Consider the following 27,879-nt stretch of genomic DNA (forward strand, 5'->3'; position numbering starts at 1 on the left):
AGTTACAGTTCTCTCAGAACTGTCTTAGCCCCACCTACCTCACAAGGTATCTGTTGTGGGGAGAGAAAGGGAAAGGAGCTGATAAGCCACCTTGAGTCTCCTTACAGGAGAAAAAAGTGGGCTATAAATCCTCTTCTTCTACCTGTACAGCAAAGTCTTGCCAATTCTGGGTGCCACAAATTCTTTATCTGAAATATGTAGCGGTCAATATTCAAAAAGCTATACGCCCACTTCCCTTCTTTGGCTGCTTTCAGCTTGGTGGCTCCAGCAGTACATGCTTCTTGGGCTATTCATTATCTTGGATATCTTCAGCTGAAGTCAAGCATAAGGGAAGCATGCAAAACAGTCAGAACAGTGCATATCCCAGGGTTCTGCGGGAGTATTGAAGAGCTGCAGTTTGTGGATGGACTGCAAAGCTCTGGAACGTACAGAACTGCCACCTGATCAGGTAATGTGGGGACCAGAGTCTGTACATCTGGGACCACCTCTAGCAGCCATTTGAGAAACACTCACGTTTTGTTTTTTTAACCAACTCCTTGTGAATCTCCTTTGTCATCTTTTAGGAAAATCAGCATCAAAGGATATGGATCACTGACACAGTAGTGTGGCTTCCCTGCGTGGTGGGGAATGTGTTTTCCTTTGCAGGAATTTTGGCATGCAGGAGGACATGGCCTGTGGGAGAGCAACTGCTCTGCAGGCAAAAGCTTCCAAAGTCAGTCTCTAACAAAGATCTCATTTAAACGATGTTGAGAAAGACACCTCTACCGTTGATATGATGGAGGCAGTAGACAGGGTCGTGGGAGAGGGACCATAAGTCTGACTTCGTGTAAAACAGCATCATATATTCATGATGCAATTCACAAGCAAACCCAACACCACCCAGACTTGATCTCAATGCGGACTGGGAATGATTAGTTTGCCAGCGTGGTGTAGTGGTGGATTCGAATCTGGAGAACCCGGTTTGATTCCCCACTCCTCCACCTGAGTGACAGAGACTTATCTGGTGAACCAGATGTGTTTCCGCACTCCTACATTCCTGCTGAGTGACCTTGGGCTAGTCACAGTTCTTCAGAACTCTCTCAGCCCCACCTACCTCACAAAGTGTCTGTGATCCAATGGGGGGGGCACCTGGGATCAATTGATCCCCCCCCCCATGTCCCTCTGGCAGATACGCCACTGAATGGAAGCCCAAGTTCTTGAATCTGGCTGTAGCCGGCCTCTTCAATGCTGAGCACACAAACCATCTTATTCTGAATCAGACCTGCACAGTCCTTCAAGCTCAGGAGGGATCAGTTTGACCGGCAGCGATAAGTCAGGTGGAAGACTGTATCTGGTATGTCCACGCAAAGCAGGTGTGCTGCCATTCAGCCACAGCCCCACCACCCCCAAGGGCATTTATACAATGTCATCACGGATATGCTGAACATACAACAAGGGAGGCTGATCAACGCCCTCCTCTTCCCGTCGCAGCATTCAAAAATATTGCAAACGCTGCAATAATTCCCCATTCAAAACCAGAGTAAAGCAAGGAATGTATAAAGATGCTCCTTCTGCAAATCTCTAAACTTTATTGATTTGAACCGTTTCGGCACGCAGAAATCTGACCTATCTAGGTGCAAAACTCGAGACTTTCCTTTGCACCAATGATGCCTCAATGAAGCTGGGGGCAGCAAACGCTCTGAAGTTGAATCCAGCTTATTTCACGCCCCAGTTTTACAGAAACCAAGGCCAGATTTTCCAGGCTCCGCGAAGGCTGCCCATCTCTCCCAAGGCCTTTATTATAAAGAACCATCTCACTGCAAAAAACCCCCCTACCCTTTTCCCAAGGAGGCAAGACTATGCAGCCACTCTCAAAAATGTTTGCCGGCTAAGGCTGCTCCTTGACCATAAAAGAAACAGAAAGGTAATAAATCCTTTAAAAAAAACTTTCAGATTTGCAGCAAACATTTGGCAGCGTTTCATCCAGCTGTGCTTTTAATTCTTTGGAGATAGACAGGGGTGATATTCAGCCCGCAGAAAGGGCTCGTTTCCAGGCAAGAAAGGGCTCCTGCATCTCTACCATCTACTTTATACAGCAGACTGCAAAGCAGCAGCCACAAGATCAACAGGGAGCACAGCAACACCTATTGGAGGAGATCACTACAGGAGCCTTCTCTAGCTCTCCTGGTGTTAGCACTTACTCTCTAGCAGAGCCTGGTTTCTTCAAATGGTGACTTTGTTCGTACCCTCTGCTTTCTGAAGTCAGGCACTACACAGCAGAGATGCACAACGCACGTACTACCAGACAGATGACCTAAAGGGCAGCAGGTGTATGTGCTTATGATCAGGTTGCCTTTAACGCAAAACTATCAGCACACCCCATAGCTCAGCTGAGCCAAAGGAACACCAACCATCTGGTTTGTTCACAGCTCCTGAGGAAATAATATAAGCCTCCCCAGCTCAAGGGTGTGTCAAGGAAAACTGCCTCCAATCAGCAACTTGCTAGACGAGTGATCTAAAGCGAATGCATAAAAATAAAAAAAACCAACAAGAGGACGGTTCGCTGTTCAGTTTTCATGTCTGACACGCCTCAATTTGGTGGGAAAGACCTCACGGGAAGGCAGTAGCAGAATCTCCAAGTGAGCTACTGACCACTGCTTGAGCAAGAGGTGCCCCAGAGCCACCAACTTCCTAAATGTCCATCCCAAAGTCCTAAAGTGGTTTTGATCGCTGCCTGACTTGAAACACAAAACTGCCAGGAAAAAAACAGAGAAGAAGCCGGACACATTCCAAAATAAAAGGAAGCCAGAATGCTTCAGAAGCAAGAGGTCTGGGTTCCGTGAGATAACCAATGTTGTTGAAGGGCATGCTTGAAAGAGATGCAGCAGAGCCCCGTCCTCTTGCGGTCTGCACTGGCCAGATTGGCATACAAGACTGCCAGCCAACAGGGGAGCTTGAGAATAAAGCAAATACCACAGTAGATGCCAGAGATAAAGGAGTGTTTTGGAAGCAACTTCACTGCCACCATCAGGTCACACAAAAGCACAGCACTCTTGGAAGAAGCACGAAGCACCTCCATCTGGCGCCATCACACCATTCGTGACACTTTTTAAAGTATGCTCACATACAAAGCCAAGGCCTGGCAGCGGCATGTGACATTCTGCAGAAACCCCTCCTCCAACAAGACCACCCCACTGGTCAAGGAAGGCGAACTGTCGTGATCACCGCATGGCGCAGCGTGCAACAGGCACCCCCATTTGTGAATCTCCCCTTATGCAGCCTCCTTCCCTGAACCCCCCCGAGTTCAGTCTTTCCTTGGATTCGCCAGCCGCAGGAAACATCAAAACGAAAACAGAGTTCTTCAAGTAGCTTCGGAGTAACCAAGTCAGACTCCTTTAACTACACTTGAACCAGGGGGGAAAATGTACTTTCAGGATTTTGGAAAACTAACACCTTTTCCCTGTAACCCTGCAGGGGTAATGTTTTGTAGGCTAAATAGCAACAGGCACTGCAAGAGGATTTGTTTCCTCTTCTTTCAGTGCCTTGCATCTTCGTAGATCGCTGGTAAGTTTCCTCGAGGCCTTTTCACCACCGAGCTGCCATTGCTCAATTCGAAGGTACCGTGCGTACTCTTTACAGGATGTCAGAATGCAAAGTTTAAAAACATTGGCATACATTCTCCTTAAACAGTCTCAGGTTACAAAGAAAAAAACGCTAAACTAAACTAGTGTCCCTGGCCAAACTCCAGGACACAGCCTGGGCTCACGAGAGACACCGGCGGCTGGAATAACATGGCAGCGAACAGACTGCTTCCAAGGGAGTGGGGTTGGGGGTAAGAGAATGAACGTCTTCTGACAAAATCCGGGAAGAGCAACTGCGAATCTCCATAAGAACTGATTGTCTATAACATGTCACAGAAGCGTTAGTGCAGAGAGTCACGCAGCCGACCGCCGGCGGATCACAAACGCCCCTCGCTGTAGCTGGCCGAGATAGATCCTCATTTTTGTGCTGTCGCTGGTTTTCCTCACCCAGATCTGCAAAGGAAGAAAAAGATCCATAAGTTCAGGAGCAATGGCAGAATAAAAAGCTTTGAGAGCCAGCGTGGTGTAATGGTTACGAGCAGGTGGATTCTAAGCTAGAGAAACGGGTTTGATTCCCCACTCCTCCATTTGAGTGGCAGAGGCTTATCTGGTGAACCACATGTTTCTGCACCCCTACATTCCTGCTGGGTGACCTTGGGCTAGTCGCAGTCCTTTGAAACTCCCAACTGCCTCACAAGGTGTCTGTTGTGGGGAGAGGAAGGGAAAGGCACTTGTAAGCCACCTTGAGTCTCCTGACAGGTGGGGTATAAATCCAAAACTCTTCTCTTCTTCTTGAAGGAGACCTCTGAAATCAGTACAGCTCTCGGTCTTTTCAACTGTTTTTCAAAAGCAGAGCTATTGTACATTTCACGACAACTAATGGGTTATATTCATGGGCGGGAGCTAGAAAGGGCCATCAAGCTGCAGTCAACTTTTGGCAAAGATGTTTTCAAGACAATAAGCAGAGGTGGCTTGCCATTGCCTGCCTCTTTATAGCAAATCTGGACCTCATTAGTGGTGTCCCATTCAGGCACTAACCAGGGCTGACATTGCTTAGCTTCCAAGATCAGGCTTGCCAGATAAATGAATATCTGTTTCTGAGGGAAGAGGCAGCGTCCCAATACCCTTCTCCCTCTGTCGTTGCAGGTTTTCTGGTCTTTTGTTGAGACTGAGCAGCCTCAGGTAATTTTTTTTGGTAAGTCTACTCTACAGCGTGTTTCCCAATTAGCAGAGCAAAAGGGTTTCCTCAGTCTTGACAGAAGTTCCAGACTTCTGACTCTGCTTTGGTGACCAATGGGGCAACTTCCAAGTCCCTTGCTAAAAAGACTAAAAAGAAGGTACAGAATACCTCTCAGTCTCAGCCGTTGTCCCCTGGATGCCAATACGGCCCAGGGCCCTTCAGGGGTGGGGTGGTACATCAAATGTGACATATAAGTAAATAAATAAATAACGAACACACCACAGATAATTCTGTTTGTAAAAAATTAAGTTTTTTCCACTTGAGCCAAGCAGAAATATTTTACTAAACCTCTAATTTTCAAATGGGCAGGTCCTGACTTTCAAGAGTCAGATGTACTTAAGCAGCTACAACACCGGCCAACTGGCTATGCCAGCAGGGGCTGATGGGAACTGTACTCCATGAACGTCTGAAGTGCCAGAGTTGGACACCCCTGAGCTACATGGACTCTTCTGAAGTGATTTCTCTTTTGTTTTCTGCTGAAATAGAAGACTGCTCCTTCCTCCTCACTTCAACCTGACCTTTGAAGTGTTCTTCAACTGGCAGATTCCAGAAGAATCCTACGTCAAAGCACCTTTGTTGCAATGGGACAAGATGGGACTTAATTTTAATTATGTGGTCATCTAATCATATTAAGATTCTTATTGTTCGTGTTAATAACCTTAAATCAAATTAGCAATTTCACTGTTGCGTTATATAATATATCTTCTTGGTGCAATATAGCATGCTTGTTTAAATAATCACCCACTGAACGTAATATCTCTGTGACTGGTCTCATTAACCGAAATGAGACACTTTGAACAAAGGCCATAATTCAGCATCTGACCAAGTAATAAAAAAAAATTGGTCTTTTATTCATACTTATTTGAATATTTTTTATGCATCGCGCCCTTCTCTTGTAATATCCCAAGTACAAAACACATACGTCTCCTTCCATAATTTCTGATTAGGTTTTGCCTGCTTTTAGATTCATTTGTTTTTCCTGACTTTCTCCCCAAACACTTCTCAGACATTAAGAGATATTTTAATATTTTTAAGAGGTATAATGGACTTGCAGGCAGATGATCACAACGTATAAAACACCCCTCGGTGAAAGGATCCCCACAAGCAGAAAACCAGCTCAGAAAGCGAAGTGGCAGAGTGGAACCTTTCCTCCCTTTAAAGCTAGTTTTCTATTTTCATGGATTTTTTTAATGTCAAGAAACATTTAAAGTTGGACTCCACCAGCTGCAGCCTGGTGGAGCACTTCATTCTCTTTGATGTGTGAACCAGGCCAAATTCGAACTGAGCCTTGTTCGTCATAATTTTAAATAGAAGACCAGTGCATGGGGGACTCGTCCTATCTTTTTGCTGCACACACCCCAGATGCTTTTAATCTTTATTAAAGTAGGTGCACTATGTTTCCTTTCTGATCCTACACTAATATTCAACTTCAAACTGCAGCTTCAGCAGTGGCGCAACCTACAAATAATAATACTAATAAAAGGTTGGATTTCTGCCCCATCTTTCTCTCTGTAAGGAGTCTCAAAGCGGCTTACACTGTCTCCCTTTTCTTCTCCACACAACCTCATGAGGTGAATGGGGCTGAAAGAGGTCTGAAGAACTGTGACTAACCCAAGGTTACCCAGGAAGCTTCACGTGTAGGAGCAAGGAAACAAACCTGGTTCTTCAGATTAGAGTCGGCCGCTCATATGGAGGAGTGGGGAATCAAACCCATTTCTCCAGATTAGAGTCGGTCACTCTTAACCACTATACAGTGGAGCAGCAGTGGCGTAGGAGGTTAAGAGCTCCTACGCCACTGCTGGTGCTCCAACAATATTCTTCTACTCAGAGGTGGGATCCAACCAATTCTCACCACTTCTCTAGAAGTGGTTACTAATATTTTCTGAGTGCGGAGAAGAGGTTACTAAAGCAACCTCCCTGCCCAATAGGGACTGGAGGTGCGTGTGTGCGGTGGCGCTACTGTTTGAATCCCGCCACCATCGGAACCTGTTATTAAAAATTTTGGATCCCACCACTGCTTCTACTTATTGTACACGTTGTGTACAACTGCCAGACAGAATGAACTCTGCGTTAAAATCCTGTGTGCTGATGATGAAAACCGCTTGGTAAAAACCTCAGCTCTGGCTCTAATTTAAGACTCTCGCCAGCCCGCAAAGCTTTACCCCATCAAGCCCATGCCGATTGTTGCTATGCAACCGACTATACAGAAGCCAGCCAAGGACCCTGCCTCTGGTTCCGAATCGCACTGATCCCCCAAACCAGAAGAAGAAAAAAATCCACTTATCTATAAGTAACAGCCAGTTGTTAACAGGAAAACTGCTAATAATTTAAAAAGCCAGAGTCTGGGCCCCAGACTGCAGGCCGCCAAAAATCTTGAGAACGGCCTGTGGGACTGGCACTCGAACTGAAGAGAATCATGTACCTCATTGGCTCCCACAGAACTGATCACGCAGCTGATTTTGGTGTTCTCTTTCGATTCCAGATAAATAGCCTGGCTCTTGTGATACCTGCAAATAAAGAGGTCACACTTCCTTAAAAATGTTATCAGGGGCTCAGCAACCCACTCACGAAGATCAACTGATCTGTTCTTCTTCAGGAGCTGCCCCTTCTCTCTTGCCCCTCCGTCTCATGATGAACGCGCGAGTATAAGTATCAGAAAAAAAAATGGAGTCCTTCATGAAACGGTTTGTAACGTACATTGGACAGGAAGTAGTGGGGAGGAAGGGGGATGAATCAATATGCCCAGCAAATAGTGAGGATTTGTCCCAAATAAAAACCTAAACGAGCCAAACCACCAAACCACAAATATGATTTTAACAGAAACAACTAATACACAAGGTGCCGGGAGACTCCCATGCTAGCCCACAAGCACAGACAGCCCACTAGACTACGGATCCCAACAGAGAATTGTTTTTCAGGCCAAACTGACTCATACTAAAAGGCACAATTTAAGCTCATCAGATGCCAACAAGAAGCTCATGGGGTATTGAAGGCAGCGGTGCTTTCCCAGTTTACCTTAGAATTTGGTACTCACAAGTGTCAAGATCTGTTTGGTCTCATCATGAGTCTCCGGGGTAAGCTGGAGAATATGGCATCTGGAGGGCTTCTGTTTTGCTTCAATGGTTGTTTTCCTGGCTGATTTTGGAGTGTTCTTGCTGACTGCATGGAAGGCTATTTGAAAAGCAACCTTCTCCTTAAGCTCCCGCATTGGTTTTCTTACCGTAGCAGGAGGTTTTGAGAAGGTGCCGAAATGAGGTTTGACAGAGTTGGTGTCTAGGAAAGGGGTTTTAGGAGGGGCTGCTACATTCTTTTACCAGGGCTTTTGCATGCCTAATTCAGACTTGACAAAAATGTCCGAAGTGTAATCTTTTCTGGCTCTTCTATCAATAAAAGGGAGATCAAAAGAAGAAGACAGCAAGTACCGGGCCTCCAAAGGCTCTATTTTTCAAGCATTTAACCAACTGAAGCCCATCCTCCATGACCTCATAAGCAACATTACTTCTTGGGAAACTGAATTCCCCTAGGGAATTGTGTGACACAGCCCTCTTTATCCATCCTGGACCTACCTACATCCTGGAGGACCCTGAATCATAGCACTATGGGGAGTGAAAGTTTTCCTTCTCCCAACATAGCTGGATTTTATGACTATCATCCCTTCTGTTGCTATAACAGTTTGCAACAATTGTGCACTGCGTGGCTAAAACGGCACTCGCTTGCTAACTGGAACAAACGAGCTGAAAAGTAGACCCTGTCAACCAAATTCAGCATACAATTTGGACACCAGCCAACAAAACTCCGTTTCGCGAGAAGGAAATCAGCAAAATGCTGCTAAAGAGCCAAAGGCGGGCCATTCCTAGCCTTAACCATTTATTGTAATTGTCCTTTGTGTTTCCCACCAGGAGGAACGGGAAAGGGGGAAGAAGTACTCAATCTTCAGCTCTTGGGGTTCATTCTTTTTGACACCTGATATTAAAATCTCTGAACTATATATTTAAAAAATTGTCCGCCCACACTCAAGTTATTTTAAAAATATTAACCACTGCAGAGGCATTATTACTATCAATCAAAAACAAAAATTCTTACAGCAACGAAGGAGGGAACAAAGTATTTATTGTGAAGAATATTATAGCTAGGAGCAGTTAAATGAAAAACACCCAACGACACCCTTTAAAAGGAAGCAAAGGTCAATATTAGCTGATGGAAAAATGGCAGGTGTCATACCAGCTGCATGAAGACCTGGTGGGATAGAAAGCTGGATTTAAATGCAATTCTCTGCTTAGACATGAAGTTCACTAAAGCGACCTCAGATTGGCCATTCTTAAGGACCGCCTCCTGTCACATGGATCAACTCAATCACTCTGGTCACCTTCGGAGGCCTTGCTGTGGGAGCTCCTACCACCTGAAGAGAGATGGATCACAACCTGAACAAGGGCCTTCTCAGTTATGGCACCTTGAAACTCCCTCCTCAGGAAGCTTTGTCTGTCTCCATCACTGTCTTCTGCCAAGAGATGAAGATTTTGTTTTGTTTGATGTATCCCAGTAAACTCTTACTGGCCCTCATTCCTAGTTGTGTTGTGTTTTTATGTCTATGTGCTTTTATTGCATTGTTAAATATTTTACATAGAATTATAGAATCATAGAGTTGGAAGAGACCCCAAGGGCCATCAAGTCCAACCCCCTGCAATGCAGGAACACACAATCAAAGCACTCCTGACATATGTTAATCCAGCCTCTATTTAAAATCCTCCAAAGAAGGAGACTCCACAACTCTCTGAGGAAGTGAGTTCCACTGTCGAACAGCTCTGATGGTCAGGACGTTCTTCCTAATGTTTAGGTGGAATCTCTTTTCCTGCACCATGAATCCATTACTCTGTGCCCTAGTCTCTGAGGCAGCAGAAAACAAGTTTGCTCCCTCTTCGATATGACATCCCTTCATGTCCCCCCTCAACCTATGCTTCTCCAGACTAAACATTTGAAATGCTATTTTATTTTAGCTTGACATATGCCACCTTGGGGATCTTATTTGGATAGAAAGGGAGCATAACTTAGTGGAACAGAAACAACCATGTACCATGTGGAGAAAAGACAGAATAAGAAACAGGATTACTAAATCTATGTTTTGCTCTAGTAAGAGTACTTCCTTGAGTTATTTTCCTTACAAGCAGCGCCATCATAACTTTTCTAAGATACAAACAATTAATTCACACAGAGTGTATTGAAAATGGGAAGGGAGGACACTGCTGCTTTGAATACCACCAGTCATCTCAAGCTTTTGAGATGTCTCCCAGCAAAAATATCTTCCATTCACCCTCCAAATGGGACTTATTTTGAACAAATCCACCCACGGAGATTTGAACAGCTACAATAGATGGACTCTATACAGTTTCAGTAGGTAGAGTGAGATGGAATGTTTTGTCTGATCAGATCCTCCCATGTTCACAATGCAAGCTATTTTTGAACACCCCCACAGGTCAAGAAATGGACTGCGACACCGCATGGAAGGCTACGGACCAAGAAACCAAGTCCAAAACCCAGTTGGGAGCTGACAAATAAATGCAGATCTCTTTCAAGTCCTGGAAAAAAATATATGAATCTACCAGCTGCATCTTTGCACTGAAGCTATACTGCCCTTTGGGGGTGGGCGGTATAAGAAATCCAATAAATAAATAAATAAATAAATGATTGAACAGCACCGACTTTTAGGAGTCACGTGAACATTCTGGGAGGCGCATAAAATTATTCGTCCCTTGCCTTTTTCTGGGGATTCCATTATTATTTGATTTTGTTTGTTTTTGCGGGGCTGGGGCTCTTTTGTTGATTTCTCTTATTACTGCTGGCAACCACCTTGAACTGCAGCAGCAGATTGTATTCCTTTCACTCCACTAAGTTAAGTGCACAACCTTTTCTCTATAGCAAGGTTCCACATTTAACTGAGCACTAGAAATACAACTCTGCATTACATTTCCAGCAATTACAACAAAAACAAGATCATCTCAATTTATTCTTTTATGAGGGGCAGATTCAAAAGTCCACCCTAGATATCCTCAAGGGGGAAAGGTCATTTGGACAACAATTCTCAAATTAGGGAACCTCGGGAGATTTATAGGTTGTGTTTTGGTTGATGCAGAGGCATAGCAAGGGGGGAAAGCACCTGGTGCACTGGTGTGTCCTCCGCCCCTGCCACACCCCACAGGGGCACACGCCTGGTGCATCGTCCCGTTCCCCCCCCCCTCCCCCCCGGCCACCCCCTTGGAGCTACGCCTCTGCGTTGATGTGCTGGCAGAGATAAGTGAACTCTCGAGGTGGCAATCAGCACCAACAGCATGCCCAAACACAGAAGAATTCAACTGAAAGGTCCGCTTGTTAAGAGATTTTGGACCATTTGCCTATAATGTTCCACATATGCTACACACTGGAGAACCATCTTCATTCTGGCATGCAAATTTCATCACAAGCATGGGATTAGGGTTTGGCATTATTGGAAATAAAAGTCCTTCACTCTCCTCTAGCAAACAGCAACTTCTTATCTTGTTCTGCCACCTTGTGGCACAACGACACACCAGCATTTCAGCTACTGAATATTGGCCACCTTCCTGGAAATCGAATGTTGTGTCTGGCTGCAATTTATTTATTTATTAAAACATTTATAGCCTGCCTTTCTACGTGGTTCAAGAATGTAAGGGAGGACTGAGCGTCAATACTGAATAAATGCCAGAATCCTGGGTCCGACTTCTCCGGCTTGTGGCAAAGCAGAAACATTATTATTGAGGGCAGGCTCTTCCATTGTGCTGGAGTGTACAGGGTTAAGAGGTCACCATCTGTACCCAGCAGCCCAAGATCTGCAGAACCTACAGCTGCTTTCAGAAGCAAGCAGGGTGAAGTTATCCATGGCTACTTGGTTTCTTGCACAGAAGATGCTGCGGTAACTATTACAGAAGGGGTTTCAAACTTGCGGCCCTCCAGATGTTCATGAACTACAATTCCCACCAGTCCCTCTCAACATGAGCATCGGCTATACTGGCAAGGGCTGATGGGAACTGTAGTTCATGAACATCTGGAGGGCCGCGAGTTTGACACCTGTGTATTACAGCATCAGCAAAGGTTTGCACTACAGCTACATTAATGGTAGCGGGGAAACCAAAGCAAGTGCATAAAGGGAAAGGAAGAGCCAGCTTTCTAGGAAGAGACAACAGACAGAGACTTCAGCTTACAATATTTCATGTGAGACACTCTCTTGTCTCAAATTGTTCCCAACATGAAAGAACACAAACGCAGCCTTGCTGATCAGTGGTTCACCACTTTAGGTATCCTTTTTCTAACCTGATGAGTACTGTGCATCTGGAGAAGCAAGGCCTAACTCACAAAAGAAGCTAAGGCTGAAATAAACATGGCTAGTGTCCAGGGTGATGCTTGATTTCTGTTTTATTTTGCTGCAGCAGACTGACAAGGCTACTCTTCTGTACATATCACCACAGATGCCTACAGAAAGGGGATGAAAGCAAAAGCTTATCCTTGTTTGTCATTAAAAGAAATCAAACTGAAATATACTGACCCCTGAACATGAAGGCTCATGTAGTTACCATGAATAATAGCTATCCTCCATGTATCTGTGTGATTCTTTTTAAAGCCATCTAAGCAAGGGATCGCCACATCTTGTGGCCGAGAATTCAATATGCCAATATTCATTGTGTGAAGCTGCAGTTTCTTTTGCTGCTGTAAAATTACGGCTCATATTCTTATGGGGTGGCTATCAAGTTCTAGAGATATGAGAAGTCTGTCCATTTTCTGCACACCATCCATAGTTTTATGAACTTGATATGTCTTCCCATACCTGACATTCCTAAATGAAAAAAACAACAACAACCAAGCCATCCCAGATTTCATCCTTTCACCCTAAATCCCTTGGACATTTTGGTTCTCAAACCCTTTTCCAGCTCTATGACAGGCCTTCTGCGATGATCAGAAAAGGGGATCAGAACAGCAAACTCACAATTAAAAAAACAATCAATTTGATCAGCATCTGCATAACTGGCACAAAAAAGGAAGGAAAAATGCAACAGCGATATATATAGAAGCATCCATTCAGTAATATTCAATATTTATGTATTTGTACATATTCACTTTTTTTAAAGTTGCAGTGCTTCACATTGTTGTATTTCATGCTGGGAGAAATTGTTGTTATATTTGTTACATTATTGAATACATGTTTTTATATATCAGTTTTGCATTTTTCCTTCCTTTTTTGTGCCAGGTGTGCAGATATTGATCAGATAGATTGTTCTGTTTATTATGATCAGAAAAGGACCAGCTACAATAAGAGACAAAACCTGCATTAACTGGCAGAGAAGCAGGTCTTTTTTTGATGCACACATGAGCTTGGAACAAGCCACATCTCTCAAAACGAGACTCACCATCTTTTATCGTAGTAAAGTTTGCCGTCTTCTATCCTAGCTTCAAATCGCTGCACTGGGGATTCGGCGGGCGTAGCTGGCAGGTGCTCTGGTGATGAAGGAGACGCTGGAACAGAGGAGTGAACTTTATCTGCTGTGTAATATCCAAATGGCAGCATTAGTGGGCATGACACTCAATTCCAGGACTTCACAGCAAGAGTTAAGACTTGAAAGCTTTTGCAAACGAAGCACACTAGTGAGGCGGTTAATCAAATGTACGCAGATCTGATTCATACCAAGCCAGGGGTGGGTGAAGAAAAAACAGAGTTCTCAATCTTAGAACCTCAGCGTAGGAGACAGCAAAGTCCACATAGCCCGGAACTACTTTGCATAAAACCCTGGAGAGATTCTGTCATGTTCAATTCTTATTCGAGATACCGGAGAAAGAACTCAGGACCTTCAGCATTTTACAATTGAGCACACCTCCTCCTTCTTTGCTTCCTATCTTTTCCCTGCAAGCCTGCACATTTCTTGTAGCCTTGTTTCTCGATGGGCAAGGATTCTATGTGACTTTGATCTGACCTCACCTTTGTGTGCCCCATCCAACACACTGAGGTAGAAGGCAGCTGGAGAACGGGCCTTTGCCAGGTGTGGAAAAACCTCCTCTCAGGGATTCACCAGATATTACCTCTGCTAGCATCCAGATGCAGTCAAAGGCATTTTTGTTTCAACTGATCTTGGTTTATTCTGGTGCTATTTTCAGGCTATAGTTTTGCTTCCCGCTGCTGAATCTGACTTATTTTTCTCCTGCCATATTTGTTATTTTAACGGATTTTATTAACTCTGTTACTGTTCTGAACTGGAGTGGAGGGCTATAAATCTAAATAAAATAAACCTGGAGAATTGTAGAGAGATGCTGCACGGTGGTTGTTTCTCAGAATCATCCCCAGACTTAGAACTTCTGCTTTACCTTCCATTTAATTTCAGGTACTAAGACTTTCAAACAAAGAATTACAGTACTGCAAGTCAAGCTTTCTGTAAATACCATGCACATCTATGGCACAACATGAAATGACACATAAATAGTAAATCACATATAAAGAGAAATTAGTATAGCAAATATGCCTACAGTTGCTTACCTGGTCTTTTAGGAGATTTAAGCTGCAAGAAAAACATGGAAGTTAGTGATTTATGAGACTAATTTCAATGTAATGAATAACTTTTTATAAAAGAAATCACTGACCAAATGGAACGATTCAATTTGAGCTGCAGGCATTTGATACATAGATAAGAGATCATTTGAATAAACCTTTAATCACCGATTTAAACTACTCAGAATTAAGAAGTATTCCTGACAGATTCCAGAACACAGTGTTGCCCTGCAAACTGCCCATGCATGTGCACACATTTTGCCTTCTCCTTGCCAAACATAGTTTGAAAAATGCCTTCTCATACAGTCTGTATTGAAACCAGCGAACTGTTTCGGGATTAAAGCGGCATGGCTCTCCTTGTAAAGACAAAAATGACAACTGAAGCCGACAGTTTATTTGAAAGCAGACCCGACACACATTTCAAATCTGCACCTTTTACAAAAAACAGATGGGGCCATTTAAAGCTCTTGAGTGCTACTGCAAGAGGGAATATGTTCACATGCATGTAAATGGGATAAAAACTATTCCTCTCTAATGAGGAGTGGCAGCTTACAAAGTAACAGAGAGAACTGATCAAGTGGAACTGTTTCCTTGCTTCAGAATCCTCAAAAGAGGCAGCAGCATATTTTGCAATAAGCACACTTTACACACTGAACTACAGCAAGAACCAAGAGAAACGTGTTGACTAGTTTTGCAGCCAAAGGCTCTTTGGATTTATGGCTCTTGTCAGTAGCCCGCTTTCCATATAATGTGGCAAACTGCTTTGGAAATAGCTCTGCTTCAAAAGCCATGGCGCAGGAGTCAGCTAGTCAAAAAAGGCCAAAAAACTACTGTGAGCCAAAATCCATTTGTGAGCCTCAACAGCCTTCTGCATTCTGGACAATGTTTCCAATTACCAACAGGAAAAATTATCATAAATCCTGTCTTGGAATTTTGGGAGCAGGAGATTTTGCACCCACCAGAGCCTCACTCGGGCAGCTGGTGGTCAGGGCTAATCATTAGCCCATGAGAAACTGCTGTATATCCCCCTTTCTGGTTGCTACATCTCTATGAGAATGCCATGTGCATGCAGGAGATGCTTCCAATGTAAGGATATTTCAACGGCACAGACAACAATGCAGCTTCTCTCCATAAAAACAAAGGGAAAGGACAATACTCCTAGGGTGAGAAGGAGCCACAGTTAGGGGTGTTTAACAGAGGTCCCACTCCGAAAGATTATCAGGGAGGATAAGACTCCCGTGATTTGGCAGAACACGTTGACTCAACCTCACCATGGCAGCTTATTGGTGTATCTGCTGAAATGAAACTCCAGTGTGTTGCTGGCAACAAGAGTATCTTTCACCCCCTGCTTAGTGATGGTGCTGAACACCGGGAGGGGTGGGGGAAAAGAAAAGACAGGGGCCCTCTTTTAACTGCCACACTTTGCCCAAGATGGCTGTGGACAAGGAGTTCCTGTTCTTTTTCTGCTGGGGGCAAGGGATGGGAGAGCTACAGAGTGGCTACATATTGTGAAGATACCCAACCAGGTCAACAAAGACAGAGTCCAGTCACCCCACCCATATCTCTGGAGGCTCCGACATTGATACAGAAGGCAAAAAAAAAATCAACATACAGCCAATCAAACAGAAAGCACAAGGGGGAGTTCTCAGGGGCTTCCTGCTTAAAACTGAAGTCCATTAAAACTTGCTCCATCTGCCGAGAAAGCACAGCCAATAACTAGGAAGGGATTCTTTGCCAGATGGAGATATCAAAACTAGTTGGCCCTGTCTTCTGTTCAGAAAGAGGAGCAGGAGAAGCCAATTCTCTCCTGCTTGCTGGATGAGAACGGGAGAATCTAACACCGAGCTCTCCTACCTTGTTGAGTGTCCGCAGGTCCTCCATTATCTGTTCATCTGTTAGAAGGTAATTAAGCTGAGGTAGTTGACATTAAGGTCAAGTAGCCAAGGCACTGCACTTGACAGAATGTATGAAATTGGCCAGAAAAACCTTTCCACCAAAACAGTACTGGATGCAAGCTGTACTTTCCAAGTTCATTCTGGGAACTCTGGGGTTCCCTGGAAACTTGTCTGGTCTCCAAGGGAGATAATCAGCAAGGACAGGTGAGCTTCCCTGGGAAGACAGCTTGCCTGTGACTACTGAACTTGTTCTGCAATGACGATTAGCAAAGGAATGCCAAATTAGACCTCAGGGAAGGCCAGCAAGCCTGGTGAGCAACTGTGTGCCAGACCACTGCAGTACGTAGACTACCTGTACAATACAAAATGCATGTCTTCAGAAAGCTGAAAAGATGCTACTTCAGAGTTGCACTGGCTGTTGATTTGTTTTTAGGCACAGCTCAAAACATGCATGAATTTTAAAGGGCTAGACTGTTTGGGGTAGGGAAGGCAGCCTGGGATAGCCCCATCTCGTCAGATCTCAGAGGATAAGCAGGGTTGGTACTTGGATGGAAGACCAACCAGGAAGGCACGACAAACTACCTCTGCTTCTGACTTGCCTTGAATGCCCCTTGCTGGAGTCACCATAAATCAGTTGCGACTTGACGGTAAACAGCTTGGGACCACAGCACTTGAAAAACTGCTTGCTGTAGTTCATTACCCAGAATGAAGATAATCTTTGGGGGCGGGGGGATCCGAAAGTTCTCCATTGTCAGAAGCTACCCAACAGGGAGTCTGTTCCATGCTGGCACCTCTTCTGCAGAATGTCTCCCCATGCCTTGTGCCCAATTTTTTTTTTTTGTCTAGGCCCTGGTTCAGTTTTGCTGTTGGGAGCAAAACTATTGTATATACACACATAGGTACTTTCAATAAATTATTTTTTCTGCATTTTTATGAGGAAGCCTAGAAAGGCAGGGTATAAACATTTTAAATAATTGATGAACTACAATGCGTTGTGGAGGGTATTTGGAAATCAGTAGAAAATCACTAGTATGTACTAACTAGTATTTTTCATGCGTTTTAAATCTAGTCTTCACGGCTTCTCTCCGTATTAAACTATTTTAATGTGTTTACTATTTTATTTGGTACTAATTTAATGCTGCTTTATTACTGGATCCTGCCTGATTTTCTTGCATTTCTACTATTTGTCATGAATGAAAACCTTGATTAACAGACAGTCTTGCAATGTTTTAACTGAATAAATAGAACCATTAAAAGGATATCAGGGGCTGGCTTCCTCCTTTTGTCTGGAATGGGGACCGGGTCATTTGGCCTCCTCCTCAACTTTCTTGTCATGATAGGTTTCACCTCCATGGAATCTGGGAAACAGAGACAGTTGACAAGTAAGAGGATGAGTTTTAAAGGAAATGGAACACAAGGAAGAGCTGCGTTTCAATAGTAGTAAAAGAAAAGTAACCTTTTCTTTTAGCAATATTTAACAAATCTTTGTTTCAACATTGACAAAGAAACAGGCAGACAGGCTGCCCTTGGCGTACACTTCCATGCCATAAACTGGTGAAAAATCAAGGCATTCAAGAGTTAGAGCTGCAAGCCTATGCAAACTTTCTAGTAAGTTCCACTGAGACCAGTGGGACTTACTTCCAGCTAAAGGTGCTTTGGATTGGCACACACAATACTGTCCTTCAAAGTGGTATCAAGGAGGATCCTATGCATAAAAACAAAATCCAAATTCAACAACAGATTATACAGTTGCATAAGCAGGCTCATTGCGTTCTGTTCCTCTGGAACCCCCCCCCGCCCCCCCCCCACAAATGCCGTCATCATTTTTTGGCAACTTTACCGCCCGTTAGCTCCATGGTTAGCTTTTCACTCTCTATCATTTTCTTCTTCTCTTCCAATTCAGCGATCAAGTTTTCCTTCAGCTCAATCTTCTTATCTTCAAATTCCTTCACGGCTGCCTTTTTCTCCTTGATATAGTTCCTTTCTACCTGCTCTGTCTGACAAAGGAAACAGGAAATTATCGAAGAGTGGCCTCACAGAAAGGGGGCCATTTCTAATGATAGACAACTGTTGAAAGCCCCAAAGTGATTTTATCATATGCCCCTTGCAAAGAAGCTGCATCAACTGTGTGGCAAGTGCTCCATCCACTTGCGTGATTAGTCACCATCATAGGCACACTCATACTAGGCTGATGGGAGGGCCATGCAAAGAAATTCTATGCCCTGGAAGTAGTTTCTATCACCTTTCTAATGCTGTCCATATAGAAAAGTCCTGCTGGATCAGGCCAAAGATCTGAATCTGTATCTCATTTCCAATTGGAGAGAAGAGTGAAGAGTTTTGGATTCATACCCCACCTTTCTCTCCTGCAAGGAGACTCAGGCTGGCTTACAAGCTCCTTTCCTTCCTTTCGCCTTCCTCTTGCCACAACAGACACCTTGTGAGGTAGGTGGGGCTGAGAGTTCCGAAGAACTGTGACTAGCCCAAGGTCATCCAGCAGGAATGCAGGAGTGCAAGTGGATTTTGCTATTCCGCACAGCTGCAAAATGCATTGAAAGTGGATTGAAAGTGCATTATTCTGCATGTGCAGAAGGGGCCTTAGTCTTGCAAACTGCCATTCTGAATGATGCTTTTTAAAGTGTTGGGGACGCTAGGGATGAACTTATGGAAAGGAGGAGCCTGAAAATGTTTGGGAGCCAATGGGTTAGAGCAAGAGAATGCAATTGGCCTAGGATCAACCAGTAAGAGCCACAGGAAAGCAGAGATCTTAATCCAGTTCTCTTTCTGAACCTTAGCTCAACTGTAACTATTAGATAATACCCATGGAGGACATATATTGAGAAAAACTTTAAGCCAGGGAAGGTATACTCAGTTGCACAAGGATCTGATTATGTAAGACTTGGGATTCACTCAGTTACTTATTGAGGGAAAAAGGAGTAATGGCTTGCACAATATTCTAAATCAACAAACTGTGAGTAATATATTAAATGAAAGTGCTAAAGAGTGGAGTGTTGCGCGTTTTTTCCCCTAAAAATGTAACAAAACCAAAAAGTCACACTTACTTCCAGCTGAAGAAAGAGTTCTGAAAGAAAAGAGACCAAGTTGAATGCAAACATATGAATCCAGCAAAATCTCATCAGCAGACAACAAATAAGGCTGCTGCCCAAATCAGAACAAGCTTCATATCTTGCCCCACCTTCACACATGCTTGGTTACAGGGCTGCTCCTGACTGACTTTCTTCCTTTCCCTCTTCACTGTTGCTTTCTCCTGTGCAAACTTTCTCAGCATCTGAAAGTTTCCCAGTTTGTATCTTACTGTCTAAATCAGTCAACTAAGGAGGCAGCAGTTGAAAGATCCTTGTTGGTTTTTCAGTCATGGGGACTGTCCAATTTGAATAGAAGAAGAAGAGGAGTTTGGATTTATACCCCACCTTTCTCTCCTGTAAGGAGACTCAGGGTGGCTTACAAGAACATAAGAACTTGCCTGCTGGATTAGACCAGAGTCCATCTAGTCCAGCACTCTGCTACTCGCAGTGGCCCACCAGGTGCCTTTGGGAGCTCACGTGCAGGATGTGAAAGCAATGGCCTTCTTCTTCTGCTGCTGCTGCTCCTGAGCACCTGGTCTGCAAAGGCATTTGCAATCTCAGATCAAGGAGGATCAAGATTGGTAGCCATAGATCGACTTCTCTTCCATAAATCTGTCCAAGCCCTTTTTAAAGCTATCCAAGTTAGTGGCCATCACCACCTCCTGTGGCAGCATATTCCAAACACCAATCACACGTTGCGTGGAGAAGTGTTTCCTTTTATTAGTCCTAATTCTTCCCCCCAGCATTTTCAATGAATGCCCCCTGGTTCTAGTATTGTGAGAAAGAGAGAAAAAGTTATCTCTGTCAACATTTTCTACCCCATGCATAGTTTTATAGACTTCAATCATATCCCCCCTCAGACGTCTCCTCTCCAAACTAAAGAGTCCCAAACGCTGCAGCCTCTCCTCATAAGGAAGGTGCTCCAATCCTTCAATCATCCTTATTGCCCTTCTCTGCACTTTTTCTATCTCTTCGATATCCTTTTTGAGATGTGGCTTTACCCAGAACTGAAACATAGTACTCCAAGTCGCGCGTGCGCACTCACTGCTTTTACATATAAAGCAAGGGCATGTGACAATCCCCTTGCAGTTTTATTATCCAACTCCTCTTCCTAATAATTATCCCTGTAACGCATAGAGTTTGCCTTTTTCACAGCTGCCATGCATTGAGTTGACATTCCCATGGAACTATCAACTAAGACACCCAAATCCCTTTCCTGGTCTGTGACTGATAGCACGGACCCTTGTAGCGTGTATGTGAAGTTTGGATTTTTTGCCCCTATGTGCATCACTTTGCATTTTGCTACATTGAACTGCATTTGCCATTTCTTAGCCCAATCACCTAAATTATCAAGGTCCGCTTGGAGCTCTTCGCAATCCTTTGTGGTTCTCCCCACCCCACATAATTTGGTATCATCTGCAAACTTGGCCACCACGCTACCCACCCCTACTTCCAGGTCATTTATGAATAAGTTAAAGAGCACTGGTCCTAAAGGGGATCCTTGGGGGACACCACTCCCTACATCTCTCCATTGTGAGAACTTCCCATTTATACCCACCCTTTGTTTCCTGTTCCTCAACCAGTTTTTAATCCATAGGAGGACTTCCCCTCTTATTCCTTGATTGCTGAGTTTTCTCAATAGTCTCTGGTGAGGAACTTTGTCAAAAGCCTTTTGGAAATCCAAGTAGACAATGTCCACTGGTTTCCCCCCTATCCACATGCCTGTTTACACCATCAAAGAACTCTAGTAAGTTTGTAAGACAGGACTTGCCTCTGCAAAATCCATGCTAACTCTTCCTCAGCAGGTCTTGCTTTTCTACATGTTTAATAATTTTATCTTTAATGATAGATTCTACTAATTTACCAAACTGTTAGCTAATTTACTAAACTCCTTTCCTTCCTCTCCCCGCAACAGACAGATTGTGAGGTAGGTGGGGCTGAGAGAGTTCTGAGAGAACTGTGACTAGCCCAGGGGTCTGCAACCTGTGGCTCTCCAGATGTTCATGGACTACAATTCCCATCAGCCCCTGCCAGCATGGCCAATTGGCACAATGTTGCACATGAACATCTGGAGAGCCACAGGTTGCAGACCCCTGGACTAACCCAAGGAATGTAGGAGTGCGGGAACACATATGGTTCACCAGATAAGCCTCCACCACTCAGGTGGAATGGGGAATCAAACCTGGTTCTCCAGATTAGAATTCACCTGATTTTAACCACTATGCCACACTAGCTACAAGTATGATGCCAGAGGGCATACTAGTTCTAACTGTGCCCGTAGGCCTGTTATGTCACAATAACTGGCGAACAGTGTAAGCCATACACCTAAACGTGACTTTCTGATACAAGGGGACTGTTTACCAATGTGGCTGTCCAGAACTGCATTCAGTTAAGAACAATAACAGGAAAAAAACCCAACATTGATATTTCCATGTCCCCTTCATCCTTGCTCTTTAGCAAAGTTTGAAAGCACTTCAAGGACGGCTCAGGCTTTAGAAAACAGTTTGAAAGAAATTCCTCTCAACTATACATGCATGAATCACAGCCTTGGATTGAATGGGCATCTACCTTTCTGAGATACACACACCTCACACTACCAAAAGACTCAGCCAAGCTATTGGAAAGCCAAAGTACTGACCTGCATTACGTATCCTCTCCTTATATTGCTGATCCAGTTTTTTCATTCTTTTCTGATACTCTTGTAAAGTACCTATTTCGAAAAGGTATTACAAAATGAAGCGTTACTACTATGCCACAAAAGTTAGGAGAACAGAGACAAGATGTCCCTGCCTGGAACAGACAATGCCCCTTCTCATCATTGCATTGTTTTACAGTGTAATCAAGTTACTCATGGCTGTCGAAGGCCTTCCACGGCCGGATTCAACTGGTTGTTGTAGAGTTTTTCATGGGCTATGTGGCCATGGTCTGGTAGATCTTGTTCCTAACATTTCACCTGTATCTGTGGCTGGCATTTTCAGAGGTGTATCACAGAGGGAAGTCTGTTACACTCTGTATCCAGACTTCCCTCTATGATACACCTCTGAAGATGCCAGCCACAGATGCAGGAGAAACGCTAGAAACAAGATCTACCAGACCACGGCCACACAGCCCAGAAAACCTACAATAACCAGTTACTCATGGCTGATTGCGGCTGGCACCTTGATATTGCTATGGGGAGGGGAAGATGTTCCAAAAATACCTGTACAGAGCACAAACCATATATTGTATCCTTGATAAAGTACAAACAAAGTTTTATCTACTCACAACCAACACTTCCATTTCAGAAATCTGGAACATTAATTTCTTTAAAAAGGTCACTTTCTCCACAGGTTGATACAGGGTGGCACCATTTGGCCCCTCCCCTGCCAAAATGGTCCCCTGCAGTTTCATTAGATCCCTCCACCATTGACTCTTATGAAAAGTCAGAGTGCTATAATTGTTAAGAATGTTAGACTAGGACTCTTAGATCAGTTTTGTTCTTTCAGTACGACTTCCCTGGGTTACTGTGAAACTGAAGGGAGATGGGGAAAAACATGAACACTGCTCACGGCTACCTTAGAGGAAAGGCGTAATTATAAAAATGCGAAAGGCAGAAAGAGTGAGTACCTTGAATTTTATTCTCTCTTTTGCACGGGGTATGTTAGCCATTATTTTAAATTGTAAATTGCCTTAAGAAATGTAATTGTCATAGATGTGCAGTAACAATACCAGAATATTCAGTCTACTTTCAGACCAGGCTACTTTCCAGTTCGGCAAAACGGGCATTCACTGGCATTGAATGTCCTTGCTTAACTTCAATCAACTCCATCCTCCATTCCCGCAAAAATTATGCAAGGAAGGAGTACACAAAAGCAACAGAGGTGCACTTTGCAGGCAGTGGTCACTTCTCTCTTCAACTAAGTATTCAGCAAGAATAATAATGGTTACCCAGAATGTTATTTTAAAACACAGATATGTGAGGAAAAAACACTTTACAGGCCAATCCAGAACCCCTGGAGGCAGGATACCGCACCGCTGCTGCACCACTCTGTCACCTCCAGAAGGGCTTCTCAGCAACATGGGGAGGTGAAAAACAAAAAAAGCCTCCCCGCTGAAAACAGCCTTTCACTGAGCTCTATGGCCTCCAGTGCTGGTGTTCTGAAGAAGAAGAGTTGGATTTATATCCCCCCTTTCTCTCCTGTAAGGAGCCTCAAAGGGACTTACAAACTCCTTTCCCCCCCCCCCCACCCCCACAACAAACACCCTGTGAGGTGGGTGGGGCTGAGAGAGCTCTGAAGAACTGAGACTAGCCCAAGGTCAGCCAGCAGGTATGTAGGAGTGCAGGAACACATCTGGTTCACCAGGTAAGCCTCTGCCACTCAGGTGGGGAATCAAACCCGGTTCCTTCAGATTAGAGTGCACCTGCTCTTAACCACTACGCCACTGCTGTTCTCCTTCTGGCAGGCAAAGGCCAGGCAGAAGCTGCCTAATGTCAGCCCCACCACTGGAACACCCCCTGCTAGGCTGGTGGAGGCACAGGATCACCACACTCTGCCCCGTGTCTGCCCACCATGAAGGTCTGCCATGGCCGCCCTCTGGCAGATTTGCTTCTCTGCCAGGATAAGTGCCCTGGGGAGGGCATATCTTCCAGCGAAGCCCGACACTGCCTCCATAGGTGGATTTCCCCCCTCCCATACCCGCTTCTGAATTGGGCTACTATGGCAAACCCAGCCTGTTCCATTGTTTGCAGATTAATATGCAGTCCTATTAACGTGCTCTGCTTTTCTTCTGCCTTCTTCTGGCATCCTGTTTTCTTTTTAACTTGATGCTGAAATTTAAAAAGGGGGTTGAAGGGATACCTACATGCAAGTTCTGAAATCTCAGCCTAAGGACTGCAGTTAGCAAGATGACAGTTATGAAAGGATGTGCCAAAAGATCTGATTTAGGTGCCCTGAGTTTGCAGAAAAGCAGAATTAGGAACACAGTAACTCTTACATTTCATAGTTTTAAAACATTACCTTCTTGCAGTTGCTGTAGCTGCCTCTTAAGAGAAGCCAGTTTATCCTGATACATCCTACAAAAAGATGTACACAAAGAAAATGCTTATTTTACCTTCTATTGTCCCACTCTTACACCTCTTTTATTCAACAGTCCTATGGTGCTCACGGGGGTCGCCCCCATTCAAAGGAAGGGGAGAAATGTAGCTTTGGTAATTCTGCAATTCATTCATTCAACCCCTGCACACACAGGGGTGCTGAGTTTTGGCAAAAATACCTCTCTAAATTGATTATCAACAATCAAGCATCATTTGAAATGTCGTCTTCATGGAAGCAAGAGATGTAATGGAAATTAAACTGCATGCAGTTAAACGTTGACACTATTTTGAGATAATGTTTGCTTTGTAGAGGTTCACAGGGGAAGGGAAGATACTCTTAACAATGTTCCTTGCACCAGGACCCAAAACTCACAGTTGTATCACCAACCTGAGAGGACTACTAGATAAACCTTTACGGAGTACTTAAAAAATTCTAGCAGCTCTATTCCTAACAAATCCTGGCGCTTCACCAAGATCCACTTTACCTTGGCACTTTCCATAAGAAAAAGTAAATAAAATCATATGGAGAAGAATACTCACTGTTCCTTCATTTCTACATAATCCTCTTCATCATGTTTGGCCAGATCTGTTTCACTAGCATCCTCGGTATCTGAGTAACACAAAAACCACCTCTGTCAGGAAGTTGAATAGCAGCACACTGTACTTCAAGCTCCGTCCCTCCAACCATGAAGTTCCCCCCAAGATAACTAAATAAAAAGCAAAACAGCATGTTCGATCTCGCATGGAAAATCTTTAGATATACACAGAAAACAAGCTCATTGGATCAGCTCTACCTTTTGCCTTTTTGCCAATCAAAACCTGAAATTATAGAAGATACTGATGTAATATATCACGGTTCTTAACAGATATGGCAACAGGTTGGTCAGCAACTTCCACCAAAGTCCTCCATTTTTTAATAGATTCTCTGATGTAGGCATTACATTACATTAAATACAAACCACAAATATGGAAATCAAACATCACAGTGTTTCATGAGTAATTCCCAGTTAGCTGCAACATTCAAATGCAGACAGTTCAGCATTCAAATGCAGTTCAGCAAATCTGGATTTATTAGCTGGTGCCACAATTTGTTGCCAGTCCTTTAACCATTATTCACTACAGTTTGTTCAGAATTGTGAATTTGCAAGCCAGCTTATTGAACAGCATTGCCCCACTGTGAAGTAGAAGAGGCAGCCAAAGCAGGATGTGTTATTTACATTCAAAAGTCGAACTAGAAGAAAAAGAAGAAGAATTTGGATTTATATCCCCCCTTTCTTTCCTGTAGGGAGACTCAGGGGGGTTTACAATCTCCTTTCTCTTCCCCACCCCCCACAACAAACACCCTGTGAGGTGGGTGGGGCTGAGAGAGCTTCAAACAACATGTGTTGGAGTGCACAAAATAATCTGGTTCACCAGATAAGCCTCCACAGCTCAAGTGGCAGAGCTGGGAATCAATCCCGGTTCTCCAGATTAGAGTGCACCAGCTCTTAACCACTATATCATGCTGGCTAGGGTTGACACTTGAGGAAAACCGCTCTATCAAATCTCCAAAATCCAGAGGGTTCTGCTGGCTGCCCTCGGTACTTTCAATAATTATTAGATTTAGGCTTAGCTCCTCTAGCACACTGTCTTGCATTCCAATCTGAAAAGCCTTACACATCCAGTATTTTATTTGAACATTACTCAGATTAAATTCATGGCATTCTAATTGGAAGAGGGAAAGGTTGCTGCCCTAACAGCTTTGTTGGAAGCAAACCTACAGAAACTTTCAGTACATATTACTACAAACTGAACTGAGAGGACACCAATCATATACAATTCTTCTCTACTGGAAATAATCTTCCAAACAGCGATCAATGCTGCCTTATGGTGGCAAACCTCAGAGATTCTTTACATATTATGTAATTAAGACAGTTAAAGGGCGGCTCCTTGTTCAGATAAAAAAACAAATTAAAACATATTAAAACAAACAAATGCAGTGAAAACAGCTGAACAGCCTCTGCATTCAGTCAAGCTCCGAATCATTAACTGAATCCAAGTAATTACAGAAATGCTTCTGCAGATGAGCAACATTTATCCTGCACTGTTTTGTATCAGCTTCCACTAAAACAGTGAAGCATTAACTTTGTTCTAGCTTCCGGTTCGTTTAAATGCACACTGTTTACTACTTGAAATACTTTTTTTAAAAAATAGGGGAAAGTTTACAGGTTTTAAGAGAAAACATTTACTTGGAAGGAAATCCCACTGTGACCAAACAGCCTTATTTCTGCACATTTAACAGGCTGAGTTGAATAAGCATCTCCATTCTTCTTTTTTCCCACGGGGTGGGGCGGGGGCAGGCAGACCTTCCTTCGTTGCTGCACGCTCACCAACTCCCAACAGTGACCCAGCCTGGTCACAACTCTGTGCACCTTTACTGGCGAGGAAACCCCCCTTGAGATCAGCAAGGGATACTTTACAGAGTTTCCTTTTAAGACCGGCTCGGTCTACCCTGCGAGGGGATGCCTGTCCACAGCAAGCCCCCACCCCTTGTCCCCGGCCCTCGCCACTCACCCTCGTCAGAGTCCCGCGCGCGGCCGCTGCGCTCTCCATCCTCCTCGTCGGCGGGACTGTCCAGCTCCTCCTCTTCATAGCTCTCCGCGGCCGCGACGGCCGCGGCGGCTGCAAGGGCCGCGGCGGCGGCAGGGCCTGATCCCGGGGGCAACGTGGTGGGAGGAGGAGGCGGCGGCGGTGGTGGCGGCGGCGGTCCGGGCGGGAGCGCAGGAGGGACCAGAGCGGCTACACTCATGTCGGCGGTGCGGGAGAACCGACGGACGCGCTTCCCGCGGCAACTCTCCTCCCTTCAGCCAGCGCCGAGGGAGCGAGCCCTCCTCCCAACGCAGGCGCACAAGCTACTTCCGGGTCCCGGCGGGAGAGGGAACCAACTCTGCGGCTTCGCCTTTCCTACTTGTTTGTCCCATGGCTCTACCCGTAGCCGTCAGAAATGGCGCCGCCTGTGTGAAACGTTCCTTAGTAGATCTGATTCCGGCGCGCGCGAAATAAATGCAGTACCAAGAGACGTTCCGCGCAGCATATTTATAACGAGTTGCAATCGTTATAAATAAACTGGTTTTTCCTCTTAATAGAAAACGAATTCATTTATAACGATTGCAACTCGTTATAAATAGTTGTGCAGAATCCACACAACACTTATGGGGGGACGACGGTGTATATGCAATTAAGCCGCCTGCCTTTAAGGACAGTTAATCAAGAACACGTGTTTCACCAGCTGGTTATTTCTTTGATTATCAATTCTTTGATTAATTTGCGACCAGGAGGAAAGGTAGTTATTTTTAGCAGTTATTACTAATGATGACATTTATGAACAGCTATCATATAATCCCTACGTGCTTTCAAAAGCAAGGCACGGTACATAAAACAAAATTAAAACACAGGTCCCATATCATAGTGCAACCCACATACAAGTGTTCTTCGAGCACTTTTCAG

The 27,879-nt window shown here is 44.3% G+C and overlaps 1 protein-coding gene across 2 annotated transcripts; it reads right to left on the minus strand.

Moving 5' to 3' along the window:
* Positions 1 to 1,545: 1,545 nt before the first annotated feature.
* On the minus strand, positions 1,546 to 27,263 carry SUDS3 (SDS3 homolog, SIN3A corepressor complex component). 2 transcript variants are annotated; one of them, XM_048514825.1, is made up of 12 exons: positions 26,947 to 27,263; positions 24,934 to 25,003; positions 24,317 to 24,372; positions 21,958 to 22,029; positions 19,296 to 19,315; positions 18,077 to 18,233; positions 17,499 to 17,594; positions 16,196 to 16,257; positions 14,330 to 14,351; positions 13,212 to 13,317; positions 7,223 to 7,307; positions 1,546 to 4,013 (listed from the first exon to the last, which is right to left on the minus strand). In XM_048514825.1, the coding sequence occupies exons 1-12, from the start codon at positions 27,179 to 27,181 to the stop codon at positions 3,915 to 3,917; spliced, it is 1,080 nt and encodes a 359-aa protein (XP_048370782.1). In that variant the 5' UTR covers positions 27,182 to 27,263; the 3' UTR covers positions 1,546 to 3,914. The 2 variants fall into 2 exon arrangements, with proteins under 2 accessions (XP_048370782.1, XP_048370781.1); XM_048514824.1 differs by having other exon boundaries at positions 13,212 to 13,344.
* Positions 27,264 to 27,879: the final 616 nt, after the last annotated feature.

This window comes from Sphaerodactylus townsendi, linkage group LG13 (genome assembly GCF_021028975.2).
Source record: "Sphaerodactylus townsendi isolate TG3544 linkage group LG13, MPM_Stown_v2.3, whole genome shotgun sequence".
In the NCBI taxonomy this organism is placed as follows: Eukaryota; Metazoa; Chordata; class Lepidosauria; order Squamata; family Sphaerodactylidae; genus Sphaerodactylus; species Sphaerodactylus townsendi.

What these genes read in the sequence shown, in the direction of transcription:
- SUDS3 (XM_048514824.1), bottom strand. Translation starts at nt 27,181, where the DNA reads ATGAGTGTAGCCGCTCTGGTCCCTCCTGCGCTCCCGCCCGGACCGCCG. An exon ending in CGCGCGGGACTCTGACGAGG is followed by an intron (nt 25,004 to 26,946) that starts GTGAGTGGCGAG and finishes TGTGTTACTCAG; the next exon opens with ATACCGAGGATGCTAGTGAA. An exon ending in TATGTAGAAATGAAGGAACA is followed by an intron (nt 24,373 to 24,933) that starts GTGAGTATTCTT and finishes ATCTTTTTGTAG; the next exon opens with GATGTATCAGGATAAACTGG.